The 22,966-nt window shown below is 51.3% G+C and overlaps 1 protein-coding gene across 3 annotated transcripts in view; it reads right to left on the reverse strand.

The window, feature by feature from the left end:
- Positions 1–22,966, reverse strand: part of SPTBN4 (spectrin beta, non-erythrocytic 4) — a 113,723-nt gene that overhangs the window by 7,403 nt on the left and 83,354 nt on the right. For 2 of the 3 annotated variants that reach the window (XM_032172883.2, XM_032172884.2), the window contains exons 21-31: positions 19,504–19,728; positions 18,610–18,699; positions 14,535–14,813; positions 14,314–14,444; positions 12,662–12,866; positions 11,492–11,872; positions 8,496–8,740; positions 3,383–3,521; positions 3,199–3,283; positions 2,583–2,779; positions 693–1,321 (exon numbers count right to left, since the gene is read on the reverse strand). In XM_032172883.2, coding sequence (XP_032028774.1) covers positions 693–1,321; positions 2,583–2,779; positions 3,199–3,283; positions 3,383–3,521; positions 8,496–8,740; positions 11,492–11,872; positions 12,662–12,866; positions 14,314–14,444; positions 14,535–14,813; positions 18,610–18,699; positions 19,504–19,728 — 2,606 coding nt within the window. The other variant, XM_032172885.2, reaches the window with a different exon arrangement.

The following is a 22,966-nucleotide window of genomic DNA, read 5'->3' on the forward strand; positions in this document are numbered from 1 at the left end:
AGGGATGGGACTGGTTCAGTCATTGCTCGACTCAGCACATGCCAGGCAGAGTGGGCACTCAGCAAATGTTCATGAAATGTGAAATTTAAAAAGAGTCAAGAAGTCATTGTCTTCTGACCAAAGGCCTCTTTCTGGAGACACACACAGCTGATTGGACAAATCTGCACAACACACACCGGCCAACTCTGGATTCTGAAAGTCCTAGTTCATTTAAGCTGAGTGACTTGCCCTCTTTGTGCCTCTGTTGCCCTAGCCATACAATGGAGAAGACAACAGCCCCCACTTCATAAGGCTGCTGAGAGAACTGTGATAAAGGGCTTCCTCTCCAATCAAGGAGGTGAGGGTTCCACCATTAGCCCAGTGGGCAAGTTGAGGCACAGAGGACAAAATCCCTGCTTCGGGGCACCCGGGAGACTTGATGCAGGAGTCACAACCCAGGGACCAGGAACCTACGTCTGGAGAAAGGCACTCTGCCTTTTCTTTCAACAGGAAGGGCTTCCCTTCCTGTGTAATAATGGGCATATCGATTATCTTGCAGCCTCAGTTTACACCTCTGCAAAATGGGTACCGCGACGATATCTCGTTCCTTGGGAAGTTCTGAGCCCTGAAGCCCCTTCACTGGGCCTGAGGGGTTCTAGGAGCTCTCCGTTTTCCCCTCCCCTCACTTCCTGGTCATACGGCGGGCGCCTCACCCCTTGACCAGGTCCCCTCTGATGGGCATCTCCTGTTCGCTGGACTCCTGCCGCTCCAAGCGCCGCTCACGCCGCTCGCGCCGCCGCTCCATCTGCTCGTAGCGGCCCAGGGTAAGGCTGTGTGCCGCCTCGTGCTCCGCTGACTCCTGCCGCTCCGGCCGCCGCCTCCGCGCGGCCTCCTCAGATTGATCGACTGACTCTTGCCGCTCGGGCCGCCGCCTCCTGGGCAGCTCCTCCGCGCGATCAGCTGACTCCTGGCGCTCCGGCCGTGGCCGGACCTGCTCCGCCGCCACAGGGGCCGCGGGGGCCGCGGGGGTCTCCGCCGCGTCCTCTGGTGCGGCAGGCAGGGCCGCGGGCTCCACCCTCCCCGGGATCTCCGGCAGCCGGTCAATGCGCGGCTGGAGGCGCTCGGGCTTGAGCTCCTGGCGCACATACCCAACCCGAGTCCGCACCTCGGCGGAGAGCGTGTCCGAGGCCCGGCGGGCCAGGGGCTCCAAGCCCCTTTCATAGCCCCCTGGCCGCAGCAGGGGCGCCGCCTTGGCCGCCAGTTCCGTGGGGTCGCCAAAGAACTTGCGCCCCAGCAGTGGGGTGGGCGGCTGCTTGCTCTGTTCCGCCTTGATTTTCTCGATCTGAGGATGGAGGGACCAGGGTTAGGTAAGAGGCGTGGGGCAGGGGCAGGGTAAGGGAGAGGTCCAGGGAGGCGGCCTGGGTTTTCTGCCTCACCACTCAATTGATCACTTCCTTGAAAACGCAAGGTGTCCAGGCCTGTACGATGCTTTGCTCTCTGCCAAGAACTTAAAGCCTATTCTCGCCGGCAAAAACCTATTACTCTTTTAAGAATTGGCTATATCACTTTTTTTTTAAATTGGGTAAATCAATTTCTCTGCGTGCCTTTCTGACTCCCATTTCTCCTTCCTTAATGTTCCCCCACCCAGGACTTTAAGACTTTATTTATTTATTTATTTTTGAGAGAGTCTTGCTCTGTCGCCCAGGCTGGAGTGCAAGCGGCAAGATCATAGCTCACTGCAGCCTCGACCTCCAGTGCTCAAGTGATCCTCGAGTCTGTCACCCCTCTGAGTAGCTGGAACTACAGGCCCGTGCCATCACACCTGGCTGTTTTTTCTTTGTTCGCTTTTGGTTTTGGTAGAGACGGGTTCTCAGTATGTTGCCAAGGCTGGTCTTGAACTCCTGGGTTCAAGTGATCCTCCTGCCTAAGCCTTCCAAAGAGAGTACAGGTGTGAGCCACCCCACCCAGCCTTTAAGCTTTTTTTTTTTTTTTTTTTTTTTTTGAGATGGAGTCTTGTTCTGCTGCCCAGGCTGGAGTGCAGGGGCACGATCTAGGCTCACCGCAACCTCTGCCTCCCAGGTTCAAGCAATTCTCCTGCCTCAGCCTACCGAGTAGCTGGGATTACAGGCGTGTACCACCACGCCAAGCTAATTTTTGTATTTTTAGTAGAGATGAGGTTTCACCATGTTGGCCAGGCTGGTCTCAAACTCCTGGCCTCAAGTGATCCGCCTATCTTGATCTCCCAAAGTGCTGGGACTACAGGCATGAGCCACCACATCCGGCCTAATCCTTTTTATTACTACAGTCTCTTCACCTAATTATTCAAGTCTCAGAATAGAATCCCCCACGCCAGCTCCCTCTCCCTCTCCCCCATCCCAGGCACTATCCTTCTGCTTGTTCTTCTCCTATCACATCCCTGACATTCTGGGCTGTCACTGGTGACAGGTCTGTCCCTCTGCTCCCAAGCCTAGCAAGGGTCTGTCTTGGCACTCACACAACACAGGACTAAGCACCATGTCTTGGTGTGTCTGTCTCATATAGAGCCATGGGTGTGGGGGTCTTGGTGGCGGTGGGGGTAATGGGACAGGATCTGGGGAGCTGACCGTCGTCAGGCGCCGCAGAGAGCTGAACCTCTCTTCCCAGGCTGCAGCCGCTTTGCGGAAGGCCTCGTGTCGCCGGATAAGCTGCTCCACCTCATCCACGCTGCTGCCCAGCTCCCGGCTCTGCAGGAGCGGCTCCTGGGCTGTCAGCCAGGCATCAGCCACCACCGCCTCCTGGGCAAACTGGTGCACCTCCAGCACTGAGGAGGGGCATGCAGGGTAAGGATTCTGGGGCATCTGGGGCCCTTCCTGGGGGCAATGGCTGTTTCCCCTGGCCTTCCACACCCCTCCGGCTTTCCATACCCCAGCCCTGACCATCCTGGGCTCTGCAGGAATGGCAGAGGCTGGGGCTATTCAGTGGGCATCATTCCTCCTTTCTGACTCCCATTCCTTCTTCCTTAATGTCCTCCCACCCAGGACTTTAAGACTTTTTTGGGGGGGGGGTGGGTATTCAATGGCAAGGCAGCCCCCTTGTCCACCCTTCCAGGCCCTTATGTTTGCTTCTGGAGACCTATGGGTAGGGTGCAAAGCATGCTCCTGTCACCCTCTGGGCCTTGGCTGGACAGGCTGGAGCATGTCCCTGTGCTCTTGAGCCACATGTGCCTGGGCCCCCACTCACTCTGCTGCAGCCACTCCCAATGGCGGTCCCACTTTTCCGACACCTCCTCCTTCCTTGTTCCCAGCTTGTCCAGCTGTGCCTGGATCTGGGAGTGGCAGGTGGGTGGGAGGGAAGTCAGGGTGTGGAATGGCTTCCACCCCAATGTGCCCAGGTGGCAGAGGCGGACCCCCTCCCTGCTCCCCACCTCATCAGCCATGGCACTTTTGTTGAGCAGCAGAGATCGCCCCAGCTCCTGGCAGGTGGTCAGCTCAGGCACCCGCGCCTCCAGCTCAGTCTTCAAGCCCTGGTGGTAGTTCATGAGCACCTCCACTGATGACACGTCCCTGCAGTGGGTGGCAGGCAGGGATCTGAGCCACGGGGAGCCTCCTCAGCCTGCCCCACACATGTGGCTCCTGGTGACCCTGAATCCTTGAGGCTGACATCCCACACCACCTCAAGACACCTACTTTTTTTTTTTTTTTTTTTGAGATAGAATCTCACTCTGTGGCCCAGGCTGGAGTGCAGTGGGGCGATCTCGGCTCACTGCAAACTCCGCCTCCCGAGTTCAGGCGATTCTCCTGCCTCAGCCTCCTGAGTAGCTGGGATTACAGGTGCCCGCCACCACGCCCAGCTAATTTTTGTATTTTTTGTAGAGATGGGGTTTTGCCATGTTGGCCAGGCTGGTCTTGAACTCCTGACCTCGGGTGATCCTCCCGTCTCAGCCTCCCAAAGTGCTGGGATTACAGGCGTGAGTCACTGCACCAGGCTGAGACACCTACTTTCGATGACCAAGTTCTGAGGGTCCATGGTTCGTTCATTCAATGATTCAAATTTTCCAAGTTTCTAAAATTTCACACTTTGGTGATTCTAACCTTCTAGGATTCCAAGATCCAAATTTTCCTTTTTTTTTTTTAATAGGGTCTTGCTCTGTTGCCCAGGCTGGAGTGCAGTGGCAGGATCACAGCTTACTTCAGCCTCAACCTCCTGGGCTCATGCAATCCCTCCTGCCTCAGCCTCCTGAGTAGCGGGGACCACAGGTGCACACCGTCACACCCAACTAATTTTTTATTTTCTGTAGAGACAGGGTCTTGCTATGTTGCCCAGGCTGGTCTCAAACCCCTGGGCTCAAGCAATCCACCTGCCTCAGCCTCCCAAAGTTCGAGGCTATGGGCATAAGCCACCGCACCCAGCCAAGATCCAAATTTTCTAACTTTTTCTAGCTATGCTTCTGAAGGTTCCACTAGCCAATGATTTTAACGTTCCAAGTCTGTGCTCTCCAAGGCAGCAGCCACTAGACATGTGAGCACTTGAAATGTGGCCAGTCTGAATTCTGGTGTAAAGTGTCAAATGCACACCAGATTTTGTGGAGTTAATGTAAAAAAGAATGTAAAATGTCTCATTAATAGTTTTTTGTTGTTGTTGTGCAGTGGTGCGATCTCTGCTCACTGCAACCTCCCCCTTCTAGGTAGGTTCAAGCGATTCCCCTGCCTCAGCCTCCTGAGTAGCTGGGATTCCAGGTGCCTGCCACCATGCCTGGCTAACTTTTTTCTATTTTTAGTAGAAACGGGGTTTCAACATGTTTGTCAGGCTGGTCTCAAACTCCTGACCTCAGGTGATCCACCCGCCTTGGCCTCCCAAAGTGCTAGGATTACAGGCGTGAGCCACCGCACCCGGCCTTTTTTTGTTTTTTGTTTTTGTTTTTTTTTTGAGACAGAGATTTGCTCTTCTTGCCCAGGCTGGAGTGCAATGGCGTGATCTTGGCTCACTGCAGCCTCCACCTCCCGGGTTCAAGCAATTCTCCTGCCTCAGCCTCCCCAGTAGCTGGGATTACAGGCGCCCACCACCAAGCCTAGCTAATTTTTTGTTCTGTATTTTCAGTAGAGATGGATTTTCGCCATGTTGGCCAAGCTGGTCTTGAACTTCTGGCCTCAGGTGATCTGCCCGCCTTAGCCTCCCAATCTCAGCCAAGATTACAGGCATGAGCCACTGCGCCCGGCCTCATTACTAGTTTTGTTTCTTTGTTTTTGTTGTTGTTTTTGAGACAGAGTCTCATTCTGTCACCCAGGCTGGACTGCAGTGGTGCCATCTCCACTTGGCTGAGATTGGGAGGCTGCGGCGGGCGGATCACCTGAGGCCAGAAGTTCGAGACTGCCTGGCCTCATTAATAGTTTTAATATTGACTACTTGTTGAAGTGATAATATTTTGGGTATGTCAGGTTAAATAAAAATGTATTGCTAAAATTAATTTTCATTTGCTTTGCTTTCTTAATATGGCCACAAGAAGATTTTAAAGTATATATGTGGCTCACATTTGTGGCTCGTGTTATATAACTATTGGACAGCACCATTCTAAGCCATCTTATGTCCAAAACAAATTCCAAGTTTCTGAAGGTTCCATCAGTTGGCAATCATAGCTTCATGCTATGGTTTGAATCTACCACCTGGGCTCAAGTGATCCTCCTGGCTTAGCCTCCAGAGTAGCTGGGACTACAGGCATGCACCACAATGCCCAGCTAATTAAAAAAAAAAAATTTTTTTTTTTAAGACAGAATCTCGCTCTGTCACCCAGGCTGCAGTGAAATGGCATAATCATGGCTCACTGCAGCCTGACCCTCCTGGACCCAAGTGATCCTCCTCCCTCAGACTCCCAAGTAGCTGGGACAACAGGCATGCACACCACCATGCTTGACTAATTTTTTTCTTTTTTGTAGAGATGGGGTCTCACTATGTTGCGTAGGGTGGTCTCAAACTCCTGGGCTCAAGTGATCCTCTTGTCTTGGCCTCCCAGTGTTGGGATTACAGGCGTAAGCCACCTCTTTTGGCTAGATTGGCCAAATGTTGATGGTTGTTCAAGCCAAGTGTTCACGATACATATGTGGGTTACCTTTACTTCCCTGTATATTTAATTTTTTTTTTTTGAGACAGAATTTCGCTCTTGTTGCCCAGGCTGGAGTGCAATGGCACAATCTTGGCTCACCGCAACCTCCGCCTCCCGGGTTCAAGCAATTCTCCTGCCTCAGCCTCCCAAGTAGCTGGGATTACAGGCATGTGCCACCACATGCGGCTGTTTGTATTTTTAGTAGAGATGAGGTTTCTCTATGTTGGTCAAGCTGCTCTCGAACTCCTGACCTCAAGTGATCCGCCCACCTCAGCCTCCCAAAATGCTGGGATTACAGGTGTGGGCCACTGCACCCGGCTTTTTTTTTTTTTTTTTTTTGACACGGAGTCTCGCTCTGTTGCCCAGGCTAGAGTGCAGTGGTACGATCTCAGCACACTGCAACCTCCACCTTCCAGGTTCAAGCAATTCTCCTGCCTCAGCCTCCCCAGTAGCTGGGATTACAGGCGCATGCGACAACGCCCAGCTAATTTTTGTATTTTTAGTAGAGGCAGGGTTTTGCCACATTGGCCAGGCTGGTCTCAAGGTCCTGTCCTCAAGTGATCCACCCGCCTTGGCCTCCCAAAGTGCTGGGATGACAGGCATGAGCCACCATGCCCGGCCTATTTTTCTCAAATGTACACATCACCACTCCACTCTGCTCTAAACTCTCGCATGGCTCCCACGTTCCTCATAGAGAAGGCATGCTCCTTACCATGTGTGGTTTCCAGGGCCCCAGTGCCCCTCTGACCTCACTTCCTCTCACCCTACACTCCCCCACTCCCTCCCTCCATCTGGCCACAGTGATCTGTAGCTCTTCCTCACACATGCCTAACTACAGCCCACTTCTGGGCCCTTGCACTTGTGGGTCCCTCCACCTAGAAAACTCTTCCCCCAAAACTTTACCTGACTCACCCATCACTTCATTCAGGTCTCCAGTCAAACGTACATCCTGCCGAGCTATCATTCCCTTCCTATGTATATATACCCACACTATATTTCATTTTTTCTTTTTCTTTTTTTTTGAGATGGAGTTTTGCTCTTGTCACCCAGGCTGGAGTGCAGTGGCACGATCTTGGCTCACTGTGACCTCCACCTCCCGGGTTCAAGCGATTCTCTTGCCTCAGCCTCCCAAGTAGCTGGGATTACAGGTGTCCGCCACCATGCCTGGCTAATTTTTGTATTTTTAGTAGAGACGGAGTTTTGCCATGTTGGCTAGGCTGGTCTCAAACTCCTGAGCTCAGGTGATCCGCCTGCCTCTGTCTCCCAAAGTGCTGGGATTACAGGCGTGAGCCACTGTGCCCCGTCCCCATACTATATTTCAGAAACTAATAAGTGCTATGAGAATGCAATCTGTCTCAGGGCAAGGGTTTGGCCTTACTCACCACGTGGCACACCATGTGCATTTAATACATATTTGCTGAGTAAATGAATGCAGGCTCCAGAACCTGCATTCCCAGAAGCAATGCCAGGTGTCCCTGATTCCCCAGGTCCTTTTCTTCTTAGCCACACCATGAGACTAAATTTCCAGCCTAGGTCAGGCACGGTGGCTTACGCCTGTAATCCCAGCACTTTGGAAGGCTGAGGCAGGTGGACCACTTGAGGCCAGGAGTTTGAGACCAGAGTGGCCAACACGGTGAAACCCTGTCTCTACTAAAAATACAAAATTAGCCAGACGTGGTGGTGGGCGCCTGTAGTCCCAGCTACTTGGGAGGCTGAGGCAGGAGAATTGCTTGAACCTGGGAGATGGAGGTTGCAGTGAGATGCTATTGTGCCACTGCACTCCAGCCTGGGCAACAGAGCAAGACTCCATCTCAAGAGAAAAAAAAATTTGCAGCCTCCCTGGCAGACAGGTTAGGCCACTGGGCTGGCAGTGTGTGGGTGCTGACTTTATCCCTAAAACCTTCTGTGTGATCCTCCTGCTGTCTTTTCCCATCTGCAGCGGGATGCAGAGGGTCCAGCACGTGACTCCCAGGGTGGCATGATGGAAGGACCCTGGCTCCCAGTCACCAGGGGACAGGATTCTGCCGGACACTCACATCCAACCACTATGTGAGCAATAAGCCAATGCCTACTAACGAAGCCACCGAGATGCTGGAATTGTTAGAATCCTTCACCCACCCTCACAAATACAGTCCCACACCTCCCTTGCCCATCCTGTCTTTAGCCTGTTTCATGCTGTGACATCCCATGGAGAGGGTAATAATGGGCAACTGGGAAGGACAGAGGACAGAAGGATGCCCCATGACCGAAGTCCCCAATGACAGGCCTAAAAAAGGGGTCTGAATACACACGAAGCACCTAGAACAGTGCCTGGCACACAGAGGCGCCACACAGATATTGGCTGTTGTCATTCCATTGAGAAGGGGGCTGTCAAGGGCTGGGGGCAGCTGGGGGAGGCCACCAGGGGGAGGCAGGAAGCCCGAGGAGGGATGAGGGGCACCTGGGCTTGTCGGCTGCCCCAATCTGGCTGGCGATGCCATCCATCCAGGAGAGCAGGTCACGGACTTGGCTGTGGAAGCGCAGGGCGTCGGCCGTGGAGCTGACGTGCAGGCGGGCATCCTCGCAGGCTGACAGCAGCTCTTTCCAACCCTGCAGCACCTCCTGCTCCCGGCTAGCGATGGCCTCGGCATGTTCACCCGCATACACCGTCCGCAGCTGGGCCGCCCCCTCCTGCAGCTGCCGTACCTGAGGGGCATGCCAGGTCGGGCGCCAGCCCTCCACGGGGTCCAGGCTGTGCCCTCCCTCCCACCATCTGCTCCAGCGCGGAACCTCAAGATATAAGGAGCCTCACACTGTGATCCCACAGCCAGGCTCCTGTCATATCCGCTGCCTGATTTCTCTTTGACTTATCCGCGTTCTGACTTCTTTTAGATCTACTACCACGTCTCTTTCAACTGACTGCCTGATTTCTTTTGGTCTGAGAGCTTTATTTCTATTGGGTCTGTCACCTATGTTTTCAGGCAGGCCCACCTCTACCTTGGGTCTTTCAGGAAACCCCTTTCCACTTTGATGTCTTTTAGATGTGCTAATTTTTTTTTTTAACTCGGTTTATTTCAAACCCACTCCTTCATAGTAGCCCAGTTTCCTACACGATGGCTGTTCAATTGCCATTAGTCCCCTGCCCTATTTCCATTCATTCTGCTGTATGAGTTCTGCTCACTCTGTCTTTTGGGTTTTGGGTTTCTTGTTTGTTTGTTTTTCTGAGACAGGGTCTTGCTCTGTTGCCCAGGCTGCAGTGCAGTGGCACAAACACCATTCACTGCAGCCTTGACATCCTGGGCTCAAGTGATCCTCCTGCCTCAGCCTACTAATAGCTGAACTACAGGTGCATGCCACTGTACCAGGATATATACATATATGTTGTAATAGAGATGGAGTCTCACTATGTAGCCCAGGCTCATCTTGAACTCCTGGACTCAAGCAATCCTCCAAGCTGGGCCTCCCAAAGTGCTGAGATTATAGGCATGAGCCACTGTGCTCAGCCTGCTGCTCACTCTGTTGGTTCAATCTCCTGATTTCTTTTGGTGTGACCTCCCCATCTCTAACAGATCCACCACTTATTACTATGAATCTCTCAGCCTGATTTCTGAGTAATTTGTAGGATTTATAAAAATAACTGGGCTGGGCGCGGTAGCTCATGCCTATAACCCCAGCACTTTGGGAGGCCAAGGCGGGCAGATCACTTGAGGTCAGGAGTTCAACAGCAGCCTGGCCAACATGGTGAAACCCCATCTCTACTAAAAATACAAAAATTAGCTGGGTGTGGTGGCTTGCACCTGTAGTCCCAGCTACTCGAGGCTGAAGCGGGAGGATCGCTTGAACCCGGGAGGCGGAGGCTGCAGTGAGCCGAGATTACACCACTACACTCCAGCCTGGGTGACAAAGCGAGACTCTGCCTAATAATAATAATAATAATAATAATAATAATTGCCAGCTGGGCATAGTAGCGCATGCCTGTAATCCCAGCACTTTGGGAGGCCGAGATGGGTGGATCACCTGAGGTCACGATTTTGAGGCCAGCCTGGCCAACATGGTGAAATCCTGTCTCTACTAAAAATATAAAAATTAGCCAGGCGTGGTGGTGCGTGCATATAATCTCAGCTATTTGGAAGGCTGAGGCAGGAGAACTGCTTAAGCCTGGGAGGTAGAGGTTGCAGTGAGCTGAGATCATGCCACTGCACTCCAGCCTGGGTGACAGAGTGAGACTCTGCCTCAAAAAAAAAAAAAAAAAAATTGCCCAACTTCTACCTTCCATTAGACCTGCAACCCAATTTCCTGCTGCCTAAGTTGTATGGGGCCCCCAGCTTCATTTCCATCTGACTGCTCAGATCTACCTCCGAATTCTGGCCAGAACCTCTGCCTAATTTCCAATATCTCTGGTGCCTTTTTCATTAAATTCACCCCCATCAAATTACTTTCAGAAAAGTCATATGATTTCTATCAGAGACCTGTTATCTAAGTTCTTTTTTATTTTTTTTTTTGAGATGGAGTCTCACTCTGTCACTCAGGCTGGAGTGCAGTGGTGCCATCTTGGCTCACTGCAACCTCCCCCTCCCGGGTTCAAGCGATTCTCCTGCCTCAGCCTCCTGTGTAGCAGGGATTACAGGCGCCCGCCACCACGCCTGGTAATTTTTGTTTTTTTAGTAGAGACAGGGTTTCATCATGTTGGTCAGACTGGTCTTGAACTCCTGACCTCATGATCCGCCCGCCTCGGCCTCCCAAAGTGTTGGGATTACAAGCGTGAGCCACCGCGCCTGGCCTTGTCTGTTGTCTAATTTCTATCTACACCACAGCCAAATTCCTCTCAGACTTCTCAAAATTCCCTTTAGACCCTTGATCTGGATTTAGGTAAAATTCACAGTTTTAGGAGAACCACTGCCCATTCTCTATTGGAAGTTTTTTTTTTTTTTTTTTTTTGAGATGGAGTGTCACTCTTGTCACCTAGGCTGGATGGAATGCAATGGCGAGATCTGGGCTCACTGCAACCTCCTCCTCCCGGGTTCAAGTGATTCTCCTGCCTCAGCCTCCCAAGTAGCTGGGATTACAGGTGCCCGCCACCAGACCTGGCTAATTTTCATATTTTTAGTAGAGATGGGGTTTCACCACGTTGACCAGGCTGGTCTTAAACTCCTGACCTCAGATGATCCGCCTGCGTCGGCCTCCCAAAGGGAGCCACCACGTCCAGCCGGAAGCTGTTTAATATCTGTGAGACCTTCTAAGGTACCACTTTTCCCTGCCAATACCTGATTTCTATATACCATTCCATCAATCCATTTTCTATCTGCTCCATTATCTAATTTCTTCCTGTTCTGTAGTCCACTTTCTGTCTGTGCCACTGCCTAACTTCGACCTGCTCCACAGCCTGATTTTTGCCCACTCTGCTGCCCACAGCTGTCCAGGCCCTCCCACCTGCCCTGATGGCCACCGGCGCCCCACCTGGGACACGAGGAGCTGCAGGTCATGCTCAAAGGCTCTCAGGGTCCGCTGCATGGAACTGGCGCTGGGTCTCGGCTCAGGCGGGGTGGTCAGGCGGGGCAGCCGCCTCCGCTTCTCCTCAATCTGTCCCTGAAGCTCTCGGGCGTCACTGAAGAACTTATGAAGCTCCCGAGAGGCGGCCAGCAGCTGGGCCCGTGTGCCCATGAGCTCCAGCAGCTCAGCCCAGGCCTCGTTCAGTCCGTCCTTCCACTCGGCCATGGTGGCCGCTGCTGTATGGCCACACTCGATCAGCTCATCCACCATCTGGTTCACAGCTGCCAGCCGTTCCCGCCCTGCCGTACCTGTCTCGCTGGCGAACTCCGAGAATTTCTCCTGCAGCACCTGCCATCAGCAAGTGGGGAGGCGGAGGGGTACAGCAAAGTGAGCAAAGGGGCAGCATACACCAGCCCCCTCCAGCCTACAATTCTTTTTTTCTTTTTGATACAGAGTCTTGCTCTGTCGCCCAGGTTGGAGTGCAGTGGTTCAATAGCCACTTACTGCAAACTTCACCTCCCCAGTTCAAGCGATTCTCCTGCCTCAGCCTCCCAAACAGCTAGGACTACAGGCGTGTGCCACCATGTCCAGCTGATTTTTTTGTGTTTTTAGTAGAGACGGGGTTTCACTATGTTGGCCTGTCCAGCTGATTTTTTTGTGTTTTTAGTAGAGACGGGGTTTCACTATGTTGGCCAGGCTGGTCTCATACTCCTGACCTCAAGTGATCCACCTGCCTCAGCCTCCCAAAGTGTTGGGATTACAGGCATGAGCCACCATACCTGGCAGAGGCTACCATTTTGTGGCAGGTAAGAGTAATGACAATCATCATCATCATCATCATAAAAAATAATATCTAACACTTACTGAACACCTGGCAAGAATAGTAACAAAATAGTAACAATAAAAATAACAATAAGTAACAATAAAATAATGAGCTGATAATAATAACTAACACTGTGTGAGGCAGCATGTGTGCCAAGCAGGGTCCTCAGTGCTTTACATTATATTAACTCATTTGTCTCAGAGCAGAGCCATGAGGCGGGTGCTGTTATTATCCTCATACTAGAGATGAGGAAACTAAGGCCCAGAGAACCTTAGTGGTAGCTCCTGGTATCACTTATTACTAATGATGCTCACCGAGACATGCTCAAAGTCCTGGCCAAGCTCGGGTGAGCCAGCCACCACCTCCTTCTCGGCAATCCAGTGCTCAAGCTCGCTCACCTGGCGGCTGAGCTGGTACAGCCAGTACTGCTGTTCCAGAGCCACCCGGCGCTCCTCACCCAGCTCCTTGAGTGCCACGTACAGGCGGTCCACCTGAGACTGCCGCCGGCTGATCTGCTCGCTGATGGGGGACACAGAGGGGCAGGGATGGACCCCTGAGATTCTGGGGCAGAGCGTGACCCCCCTAAACCCCCTCCCCAGGACAGGGCTGTGTTTCCTTGGAATCTTCAGACAAGGCTGTGTCCCCAGGTAGAGCTCTGTTTTCTTTTCTTTTTTCTTTTTCTTTTTTTTTTTTTTTTGGAGACAGGGTCTTGCTCTGTTGCTCAGGCTGGAGTGCCATGGTGTGATCACAACTCACTGCAGCCTCCACCTCCCATGCTCAAGCAATCCTCCCATTGCAGCCTCCCAAGTGGGACCACAGGGTGACTCTACACCTGGCTAACTTTTTGATTTTTTTGTAGAGATGAGGTCTCACTATGTTCCCTCTGTTCTCAAACTCCTGGGCTCAAACGATCCTCCTGCCTCAGCCTCCGAGTGTTGACATTACAGGCGTTAGCCACTATGCCTGGCCAGGACTCTGTTTTCTGCAAGTCTTGGGTTCAGACAGCCCTGCATTTCAGCATGCAGGGAAAGCTCTGCTTCCCTAGATGGATAAGCTCACCTCCATCCAGCCTCACCCAGTTTCCTTTCTTTTTTTTTTTTTTTTTTTTGAGACGGAGTCTTGCTCTGTCACCAGGCTGGAGTGCAGTGGCGCGATCTCAGCTCACTGCAACCTCTGCCTCCCAGGTTCAAGCCATTCTCCTGCCTCAGCCTCCCCAGTAGCTGGGACTAAAGGCACGTGCCACCATGCCCGGCTTATTTTTTATTTTTAGTAGAGACAGAGTTTCACCATGTTGGCCAAGCTGGTCTCCAACTCCTGACCTCAAGTGATCCGCCCACCTCGGCAGCCTCACCCAGTTTCTATTTCAGTCTCACGCCCCTCCTATCCAGGAACCTCACCTTGGTGGGACTCTGGACTCCCAGGTTGGGTCCCCAGCCAATTCATCCCACCTCTAGCCCCAATCTCTGAGCCCACTTGGACAGAGGTCTCTGTACCTCCTTTCAGATTCCATCCGTGGTCCAGGCCTGGAGCTCAGCACCCGCCTACACGAGGCAACATCACCCCACTGCACCAGGAGGTCTCCAGCCCCACCCACATAGCCAATCTCAGCACAGGCTTTTCTGTCCTGCCAGACACTGGGTAGAAAGAGCCCCTTGCCTGTCCTGAGCAAATTCTTCTCTACCCCAGTCCTAGACATCGCCTCCTCTTTTCTCCCCTGACAAGGTCCCCACTACTACACTCAAATCCAGGTGCTCCTGGCCCCACCCTCTCAACCATCCCTGGGCCGTGTCCCCCAATTCCGGCCCTCCCACTTGCCAAATCCGAGGGCTCCAGCACACAGCAAGGAGGGCCTCTCCCACCCAACGTCCAATTCCAGCGCTGCGCCAACTCCCAACAGCAAAGCTTCAGGTCCTGCCGGACCATTCCTGTGAACCAGCCATGCCCCCGCCCCCGCCCGCCCGCCCACCTGTCCGGGTGTCCCATCTCCAGCAGCGCCCGGCACTGGCGCGACAGCTGCGCGATGCTTTCCTCGTAGTTCTCCACGCCTTGCTCCAGCTGCAGGTGTTTCTTGAGCAGCTGCAGGGTGCTCTGTTCGTCCTGGGGGCACAAAGCGCCCACGATGAGGCGGCAGCGGCGGCCCCTGGCTCCAGCGCCCCCAGGCCCTCCGCACCCCCAGCTCGGGCGCACCTTGCCCTTGTCCTCACTCATCATGAGCAGCTCCTGCTCGCCCAGCCACGCCTCCACCTCAGCCACGTCGAAGTAGTACTGCTCCACCTGGAAGGCGGCGTCCAGCGCCTGCTGCCGTCGCTCGGCAGCCTCCCGCAGTCCGGCCCAGGCGCTCTGCAGCTGCTCCAGGCCCCGACGCACTGCCTCTGCCTCCGGGCTGCGCAGCGACGCCAGCGCGCCCGCGCGCTCCAGCACCTCCTCCAGGCGCGGCCCGTGCGCCTGGATCTCCCGCCGCAGGCCCTGGGGGCAGGAGATAGGGGGATGTGGGTGGAGAGGGGGCGTTCCGAGGCCCTGCAAGACCACACGCTCCTCTGCTACTGGCACGGCCCACGGGGCAATTAACAAGCACCCCCAGCTCGCTTACCACGTGCCAAGACCATGTAAACATTTTTCTGATACTCTCTCACTCATCATAACCCTATGCTGCAGGTGGGAAAACAGGCACAGAGGGGCGAAGTACAGCGCCCAAGAACAAGCAGCCAATAAGGAGTGACAGGATTTGAACACAGGAGGCTGGTTCCAGAGACTGTGCTCTGAGCCAAGCCGCTTGCCGACCCAAGATCGGCCCTAACACAGAAACCCTACAGCTTAGCAGCCGACGTATCATTTATATACGGTGAAGCGCACAAATCTTAGGTATACAGTTGCACACATTTGTACAGACGCATACACCGGTGTGCCCAGATCAGCATGCGGAACACTTCCATCCCCCAGAAGGTTCCCTCAACCAGCTCTGTACTTGCAGAGTATCTTATTTAACTTTTTGTGTGCCTTAACCTTATTTACTTACGGAGTACCTTATTTAACTTTTTGTGTGTCTTTTTTAACTTTTTGTGTGCCTTAACCTTATTTAACTTTTTGTGTGCCTCAAGTGGTAAACAAAGATAATAACAGCCAGCATGTCCTCTTCTTATTTTGCTTTTTTAGAGACAGGGTCTCACTCTATCACCCAGGCTGGAATGCAGCAGCTTTAAACTCCTGAGCTCAAGTGATCCTCCTGCCTCAGCCTCCCAAGTAGCTGGGACTATAGCTGTGCACCACCATGCCCTACTATTTTAAAAAATATTTTTGGAGGGACGAGGTCTTGCTATGTTACTCAGGCCGGTCTTGAACTCCTGGCCTCAAGCGATCCTCCCACCTTGGCCTCCCAAAGTGCTAGGCTTATAAGCATGAGCCACTGTGCCCGGCCAGCCAATGCTTCTTGAGTGTCTGCTACCCTGCTACCTGCCAGGTGCTTTACTAAGTAAGAGCTTTACATAATATAGCCTCACACCTCCTCATTCCCAACCTATGGACCCAGACAACATTACCATCTCCATTTTACAGATGAGAAGACTGAGGCACAGAGAGGGTGAGGAATTTGCTAAAGTCACACAAGCTAGTATCAGGCTGAGATGATCTAACGTGGGGTTGTTGTAAGGTGATAAACTATGGAGCACTTGGAACTGAGCCTGCATGCAGCAAATGCATAATATTTGCAGCTATTTTTTGCTTAACAGCCCCTGTGTATCCAGCACTCTCACTGCACACAGCTGAGCTCCCCCAATTTTAAGTACTAAATGCGCTTGATCAGTCTCCTCAACCATGACAACGATAGGCCAGTTTTGTCCCCAACACTGTTGATAGCCAAGAGTATTTTCATCAAGACAGGAAAACGAAATCTCAGCAAAACTCCAGTCTCTTAAAGAACTCCACCTACTGCAGAATGATCAGGAAGCTTCCAAAATAATCTGTGGACCCACCTCCCCACCATCCTTCAGTGCCCTATTCTTCCAACAAACATTGTTTGGTGAAATGAGGATAATGACAATATCCACCTCATAGGGTTATTGAGAGGATTAAATTAAATAATCAGCATAAACCGTAAGACAGTACTTAGCACATGGTAAATCTTTTTTTTTTTTTTTTTTTTGAGACGGAGTCTCGCTCTTGGCACTCAGGCTGTACTGCAATGGTGCAGTCTTGGCTCACTGCAACCTCCGCCTCCTAGGTTCAAGTGATTCTCCTGCCCCAGCCTCCCCAGTAGCTGGGATTACAGGCACCCGCCACCTCGCCCGGCTAATTTTTTGTGTTTTTAGTAGAGATGCAGTTTCACCATGTTAGCCAGGATGATCTCGATCTCCTGACCTCGTGATCCACCTGCCTCGGCCTCCCAAAGTGCTGGGATTACAGGCATGAGCCACTGCACCTGGCCTTAATTTTTTGTATTTTTAGTAGAGACAGGGTTTCACCATGTTGGTCAGACTGGTCTCGAACTCCTGACCTCAGGTGATCCACCCACCTCGGCCTCCCAAAGTGCTGGGATTACAGGCATGAGCCACTGCACGCAGCCAGCACATAGTAAACCTTTAATTGATGCTTTTTTTTTTTTTTTTTTTTGAGACAGGGTCTCACTCTGTCACCCAGGCTGGAGTGCAGTGGTGTGATCTTGGCTCACTGCAACCTCTGCCTCCTGGGTTCAAGCGATTCTCCTGCCTCAGCCTCCCAAGTAGCTGGGATTACAGGCACCTTCTACTACGCTCAGCTAATTTTTGTATTTCTGGTAAAGACGGGGTTTCCCCATGTTGCCCAGGCTGGTCTCAAACTCCTGGGCTCAAGTGATCATCCCGCCTCGGCCTCCCAGAGTGCCACACACACACCCGCCACCACACCCGGCACAATGCCTTATTATTATTACTCCTCTTTTATGTGTCTTGCTTTAGGCTTTGGTGAAATAGTTGCTTTGACCAAGGGGTTCCCTTGCTATGCAGTTTGAGAACCACTGCTCTAAACCAACTCTACTTATTTAGATGTGGAAACTGAGCCCCAGAGGAATGAACAGAGATTCAGAGATTTTTTTAGGAGCTCAAAAGCCCCCTCCCCACCTTGCTCAGGTTAGGGGACAGTAGTACCCTCTTGCTGATTATCTCTGTCCTTTGTCCCTATGGGTGTTTTTTGTTTGTTTTGGGGTGTGTGTGTGTGAGAGAGAGAGAGAGATAGGGTCTCATTCTGTTGCACAGGGTGGAGTGCAGTGGTGTGTTCAAGGCTCACTGCAGCTTTGACCTCTGGACTCAAGGGACCCTCCCTCCTCAGCCTCCAGGGTAGCTGGGACTACAGGGGCACACCACCACACCAGGCTAACTTGATGTTTTGTGATTTTGTTTGTTGTTGTTTTCCGCTTTTCCTTGTCCAATAGACATTCCCCTTCCTTCTAGTCTCGAGTCCCTGATTTTCCTTTGGGGAACCCCCTTTGCCTCCATCTCAGCCTTGGTAATTAAGCTAAGGCTGATTCCAGCAGCAGGTTCCAGGGGAGGGTGCTTGGCCAGGCCAGTCCAAGGAGCAGTCCGAATCCCCATCCATCATGATTAGTTCAGGGATGGGCATGGGATGCCATGGGCATGGTGAGCCAATGAGAATTATTCCTGAGACTACTGTTGACATTATTGAGGGGGGAAATTCTCTTCAGTTTTGCTGGTGGGAGGTAAACCTGAATCTATTGGAGGCCTTTTATCGCCAGGAGAGGAGGATTGGCCTAAGAGGAAAGCTCATGCAGAAAAACAAACAGGCCGGGTGCGGTGGCTCACACCTGTAATCTCAGCACTTTGGGAGGCTGAGGCGAGTGGATCACTTGAGGCCAGGAGTTCGAGGCCAGCCTGGCCAACCTGGTGACCCCCCCCCCCCCCCACCGCCCATCTCTACTAAAAATACAAAAATTAGCCAGGTGTGGTGGTGCACAGCTGTAATGCCAGCTACTTGGGTGGCTGAGGCAGGAGAATCGCTTGAACTCAGGAAGTGGAGGTTGCAGTGAGCAAAGATTGTGCCACTGAACTCCAGCCTGGGCAACAGAGCAAGGCTCCATCTCAAAAAAAAAAAAAAAAAGAGCCAAGAGTCATGAAAATATATGGAAGCACCTGGATACATCTGTATCTGCTGTCCACAGTGTTGTTAATTCCAAAAGCCAATAAATTCATTGTTTTGGCTTTAACCATCTTCAGCTGTTTTCTATCACGTGTATCCAAATGTGTCCTAACTCGCTCCCTCACCTGGCTCTGCTCACCTGGTTCTTTTTGATGTGCTGCTGGACTGCCTGCAAACCGTTGCCTCGCTCTGTCTGCATGGCCAGTGGCAGCCGCTCCTGAACCCATGCCTGGAGAGGACACAGGAAGCAGGTCAAGGGGAGAATGCATCCAAGAACCCCTGCATCGCAACTCAACTTTAAACCTGCACAGCATCCCAGGCCCTTCCTTGCCTAAAAGCCCAGTCGAATCTTCAGCCTCCTCCATTTTTTTTTTCTTTGAGATGGGATCGAATCCCCAGGCTCAAATAATGCTCCTGCCTCAGGCTTCCAAGTAGCTGGGACTACAGGCGCCACCACACCTGTCTCAGTCTCCTCTGTTGACATACTCTGTCTTGCTCTCTGCACTTAAGCCAGGCTCACACCGTTGGCCTTTGCACATACAGGTCTTGTTTCCTATCATATTCCTAACCACCCGGAATTGTCACTGTCTGGGGACAAGTCTGTTTTCCTCGTTAGACTCTGAGCCCTCTGGGGCACAATGGGGTCTGCCTTGGCCACCCCTGTGGCCCCAGTATCATCCAAACACAGGGCTGGGGCCAGAATGATCAACTGAGTGAGCAAATGAATGAGCAAATCAGGAAATTGAGTGATGGAATGAGGAAATGAACAGAAGAGTGAATGAATGAATAGTAAGTAAATGAGTGGAGGAAAGAACAAATGATGGATGAGTGAATAAATGAGTGACTAAATGAACAACTCAACGAATGATTCAAAGTGAGTAAATGAGTGTGAATGAATGAATGAGTGAAGGGCTGAATGCGTCTTTCAGCGTATGAGTGGGAGGGTCTCAGCCGTCTCCATCCTCACCCCGTCCCGTGCCCACCTTCTCCGCCCCCCGCCCCGCCCCGCCCCAGGTCCCTGCGCTGGCCTCACCAGCTCGTCGTCCAGGTCGTGTGCCACCTGGTGCAACTCCTTGGAGGCCAGCAGCAAGCGGCGGCGTTCCTGCAACGGCTCGAGCAGGCGCACCAGGCGCTCGCCCACCGCGTTCTGCCGCTCGCCCACCAGCTCCTTGCTCGCCGGCTCCAGCGGCAGCGCCGCCGTCTGCGCCTGCAGCTCTCCCACCTCGCGGTACCACTCCTCCACCTGCGACTCCATGGACTGTGGGGACAGAGGAAGGGTCAGTGGGCCCCACCCGCCCTCCTGATCCTGCTGCGGCTCTCCAGTACCCTTATGGTGATAGCCAGACCCCTCACCGCGGCCCACCCTTCCACCCTCTCCTCGTTCAGTCCCCTCCACGAGCGATGCCCTCCGCATGAACCTGCATCACACTAACCTAGTCCCTGCCTCGGAGCCTTTGCCTTTGCTGTTTCCTCTGCCAGGCATGCTCTTCCTTGTCAATCAGATTTCAGCTGGAGTATTACCTTCTCAAAGAGGCTTACCTGACCCCAGAACTAAAGTGCTCCATTAATTCACTAATTCCCAGAACAACCCTTCAAGGTTGGTAGTCTCCCTGTTTTACAGAGGAGGAAACTGAGGCCAAGAGAAGTTAAATAATTTGTCCAAAGAGTCAACTTTCCAAAATTATTACTATCAAATATAGTAATAATTTTTTTTAATGCTTTTTTTTTTTTTGAGACAGAGTCTCGCTCTGTTGCCCAGGCTGGAGGGCAATGGCACAATCTCAGCTCTCTGCAACCTTCACCTCCCAGCCTCAAGCGATTCTCCCGCCTCAGCCTCCTGAGTAGCTGGGATTACAGGCACCTGCCATCATGCCCGGCTAATTTTTGTATTTTTGTAGAGATGGGGTTTCACCATATTGGCCAGACTGGTCTTGAATTCCTGACCTCAGGTGACCCACCCACCTTGGCTTCCCAAAGTGCTGGGATTACAGGCGTGAACCACCGCACCCAGCTGAATTTTTTTGTTTGTTCGTTTGTTTTCTTGGAGATGGATGAGCAAATCAGCCTGGGCGCTGTGTCGTCCAGGCTGGAGTGCAGTGGGCAATCTCAGCTCACTGCAACCTCCACCTCCCAGGTTCAAGTGATTCTCGTGCCTTGGCCTCCCAAGTAGCTGAGACTACAGGCACCTGCCACCATGCCTCACTAATTTTTTTTTTTGTATTTTTAGTAGAGATGGGGTTTCACTATGTTGGTCAAGCTGGTCTCAAACTTCTAACCTCAAGCGATCTGCCCACCTTGGCCTCCCAAAGTGCTGGGATTACCGGCTAAAAAAATATTTGATAGTAAAAAATTATCAAAAATAAATACAAAGCTATAGTGATTTGGATGGCTGCTGTGTCATAGGGATAGACAGAAAGTGCAAAAGCAGACCCAAATACACAGGAAAATTCATGTGTTTCATAGGTACCAATTCAAATCCCCCAGGGAAAGATGGATTATTTAATGAATGGTCATAGGCCAATGGCTAACCAATTTAGCTGGATCCTTTCCTTGCTGTTTGTACTGAAAACAATTCCAGATGGATTAAAGACTTAAACGGAGTAAGTAAATCCATAAGGCACTAAAAGAAAACCTGGGCAAATGCTTTTATAATGTTGGGATGGAGAAAAATCTTTCCAAGCATAAAAAACATAAAGTGAAAGATTTATAAATTTGATCACATAAAAATACTTCCGCATCAGCCAACAGACATATGAAAAAATGTTCACCATCACTGGTCATCAGATAAATGCAAATCAAAACCGCAATGAGATACCATCTCACACCAGTTAGAATGGTGATCATTAAAAAGTCAGGAAACAACAGATGCTGGAGAGGATGTGGAGAAATAGGAACGCTTTTACACTGTTGGTGGGAATGTAAATTACTTCAACCACTGTGGAAGACAGTGTGGCGATTCCTCAAGGATCTAGAACTAGAAATACCATTTGATCCAGCGATCCCATTACTGGGTATATACCCAAAGGATTATAAATCATGCTACTATAAAGACACATGCAAACGTATGTTTATTGTAGCACTATTCACATTAGCAAAGACTTGGAACCAACCCAAATGTCCATCAATGATAGACTGGATTAAGAAAATGTGGCACATATACACCATGGAATACTATGCGGCCATAAAAAAGGATGAGTTCATGTCCTTTGTAGGGACATGGGTGAAGCTGGAAACCATCATTCTGAGCAAACTATTGCAAGGACAGAAAACCAAACACCACATGTTCTCACTCATAGGTGGGAGTTGAACAATGAGAACACTTGGACATAGGGCAGGGAACATCACACATCGGAGCCTGTCATGGGGTGTGGGGAGTGGGGAGGGATAGCATTAAGAGAAATACCTAATGTAAATGACAAGTTAATGGGTGCAGCACACCAACATGGCACATGAATACATATGTAATAAACCTACACATTGTGCACATGTACCCTAGAACTTAAAGTATAATAAAAAAAATTTAAAAAAATACTTCTGCATCAACCAAAATTTCACAGTTAGAAGGCAAATGACAAACTGTAAAAATTTGATATGTATCAGAGCAAGGAACTAGTTTCTTTAACAATCAAAGAATTTCCCTCCATCCTGCTTCCTTTGTCTTCATGGTGCTTACCACCATCAGACAACTCTCTTGATTTGTGTGTGTGTGTTTTGTTTTTTGACAGGGTCTTGCTCTGTCATCCAGGTTGGAGTGCAGTAGCGAGATAATAGCTCTCTGCAACCTCGAACTCCTGGGCTCAAGGGATCCTCTTGCCTCAGCGTCCCAAGTAGCTAGGACTACAGGCACACACCACCATGCCCAGCTCATTTTTGAAATTTGTCATAAAGATGGGGTCTTGCTATGTTGCCCAGGCTGGTCTTGAACTCCTGGACTCAAACTATTCTCACGTTGGCCTTCCAAAGTGCTGGGATTACAGGTGTGAGCCACTGCACTCAGGTACTTGTGTATTTTTATTGGTCCCCTGCTTCCAGAATGTGACCCACATGATGGGAGGGGCTGTGTCACACTCACTGCTATATTCTTGAAAGCCTAGAACAATTTTTGGTACACAATAGGCCTCCAGTTATGATTTGTTCAATGCATACATGAACGACATCAGCAAAAAAAAAAGGACTGCCCAAAAAGAGAAATGGGCATCAGATGTGAACAGGCAACAGACAAAACAAGCATATGAAAAGATGCCCAGTCTTATTAATCAGCTGGAAAATAGAAATTAAAACAAGGCTTCCTTTTCGTTTTTCTTTTTTTTCTTTTTTTTTGAGATGGAGTTTCGCTCTCTTTGCCCAGGCTGGAGTGCAATGGCATGATCTCAGCTCACTGCAACCTCTGCCTCCTAGATTCAAGTGATTCTCCTGCCTCAGCCTCCCGCTGGGATTACAGGCACACATCACCACACCTGGTTAATTTTGAATTTTTTTTTTTTTTTGAGGCAGAG

This window comes from Hylobates moloch, unplaced genomic scaffold, assembly GCF_009828535.3.
Source record: "Hylobates moloch isolate HMO894 unplaced genomic scaffold, HMol_V3 SCAFFOLD_13, whole genome shotgun sequence".
Lineage (NCBI taxonomy): Eukaryota > Metazoa > Chordata > Mammalia > Primates > Hylobatidae > Hylobates > Hylobates moloch.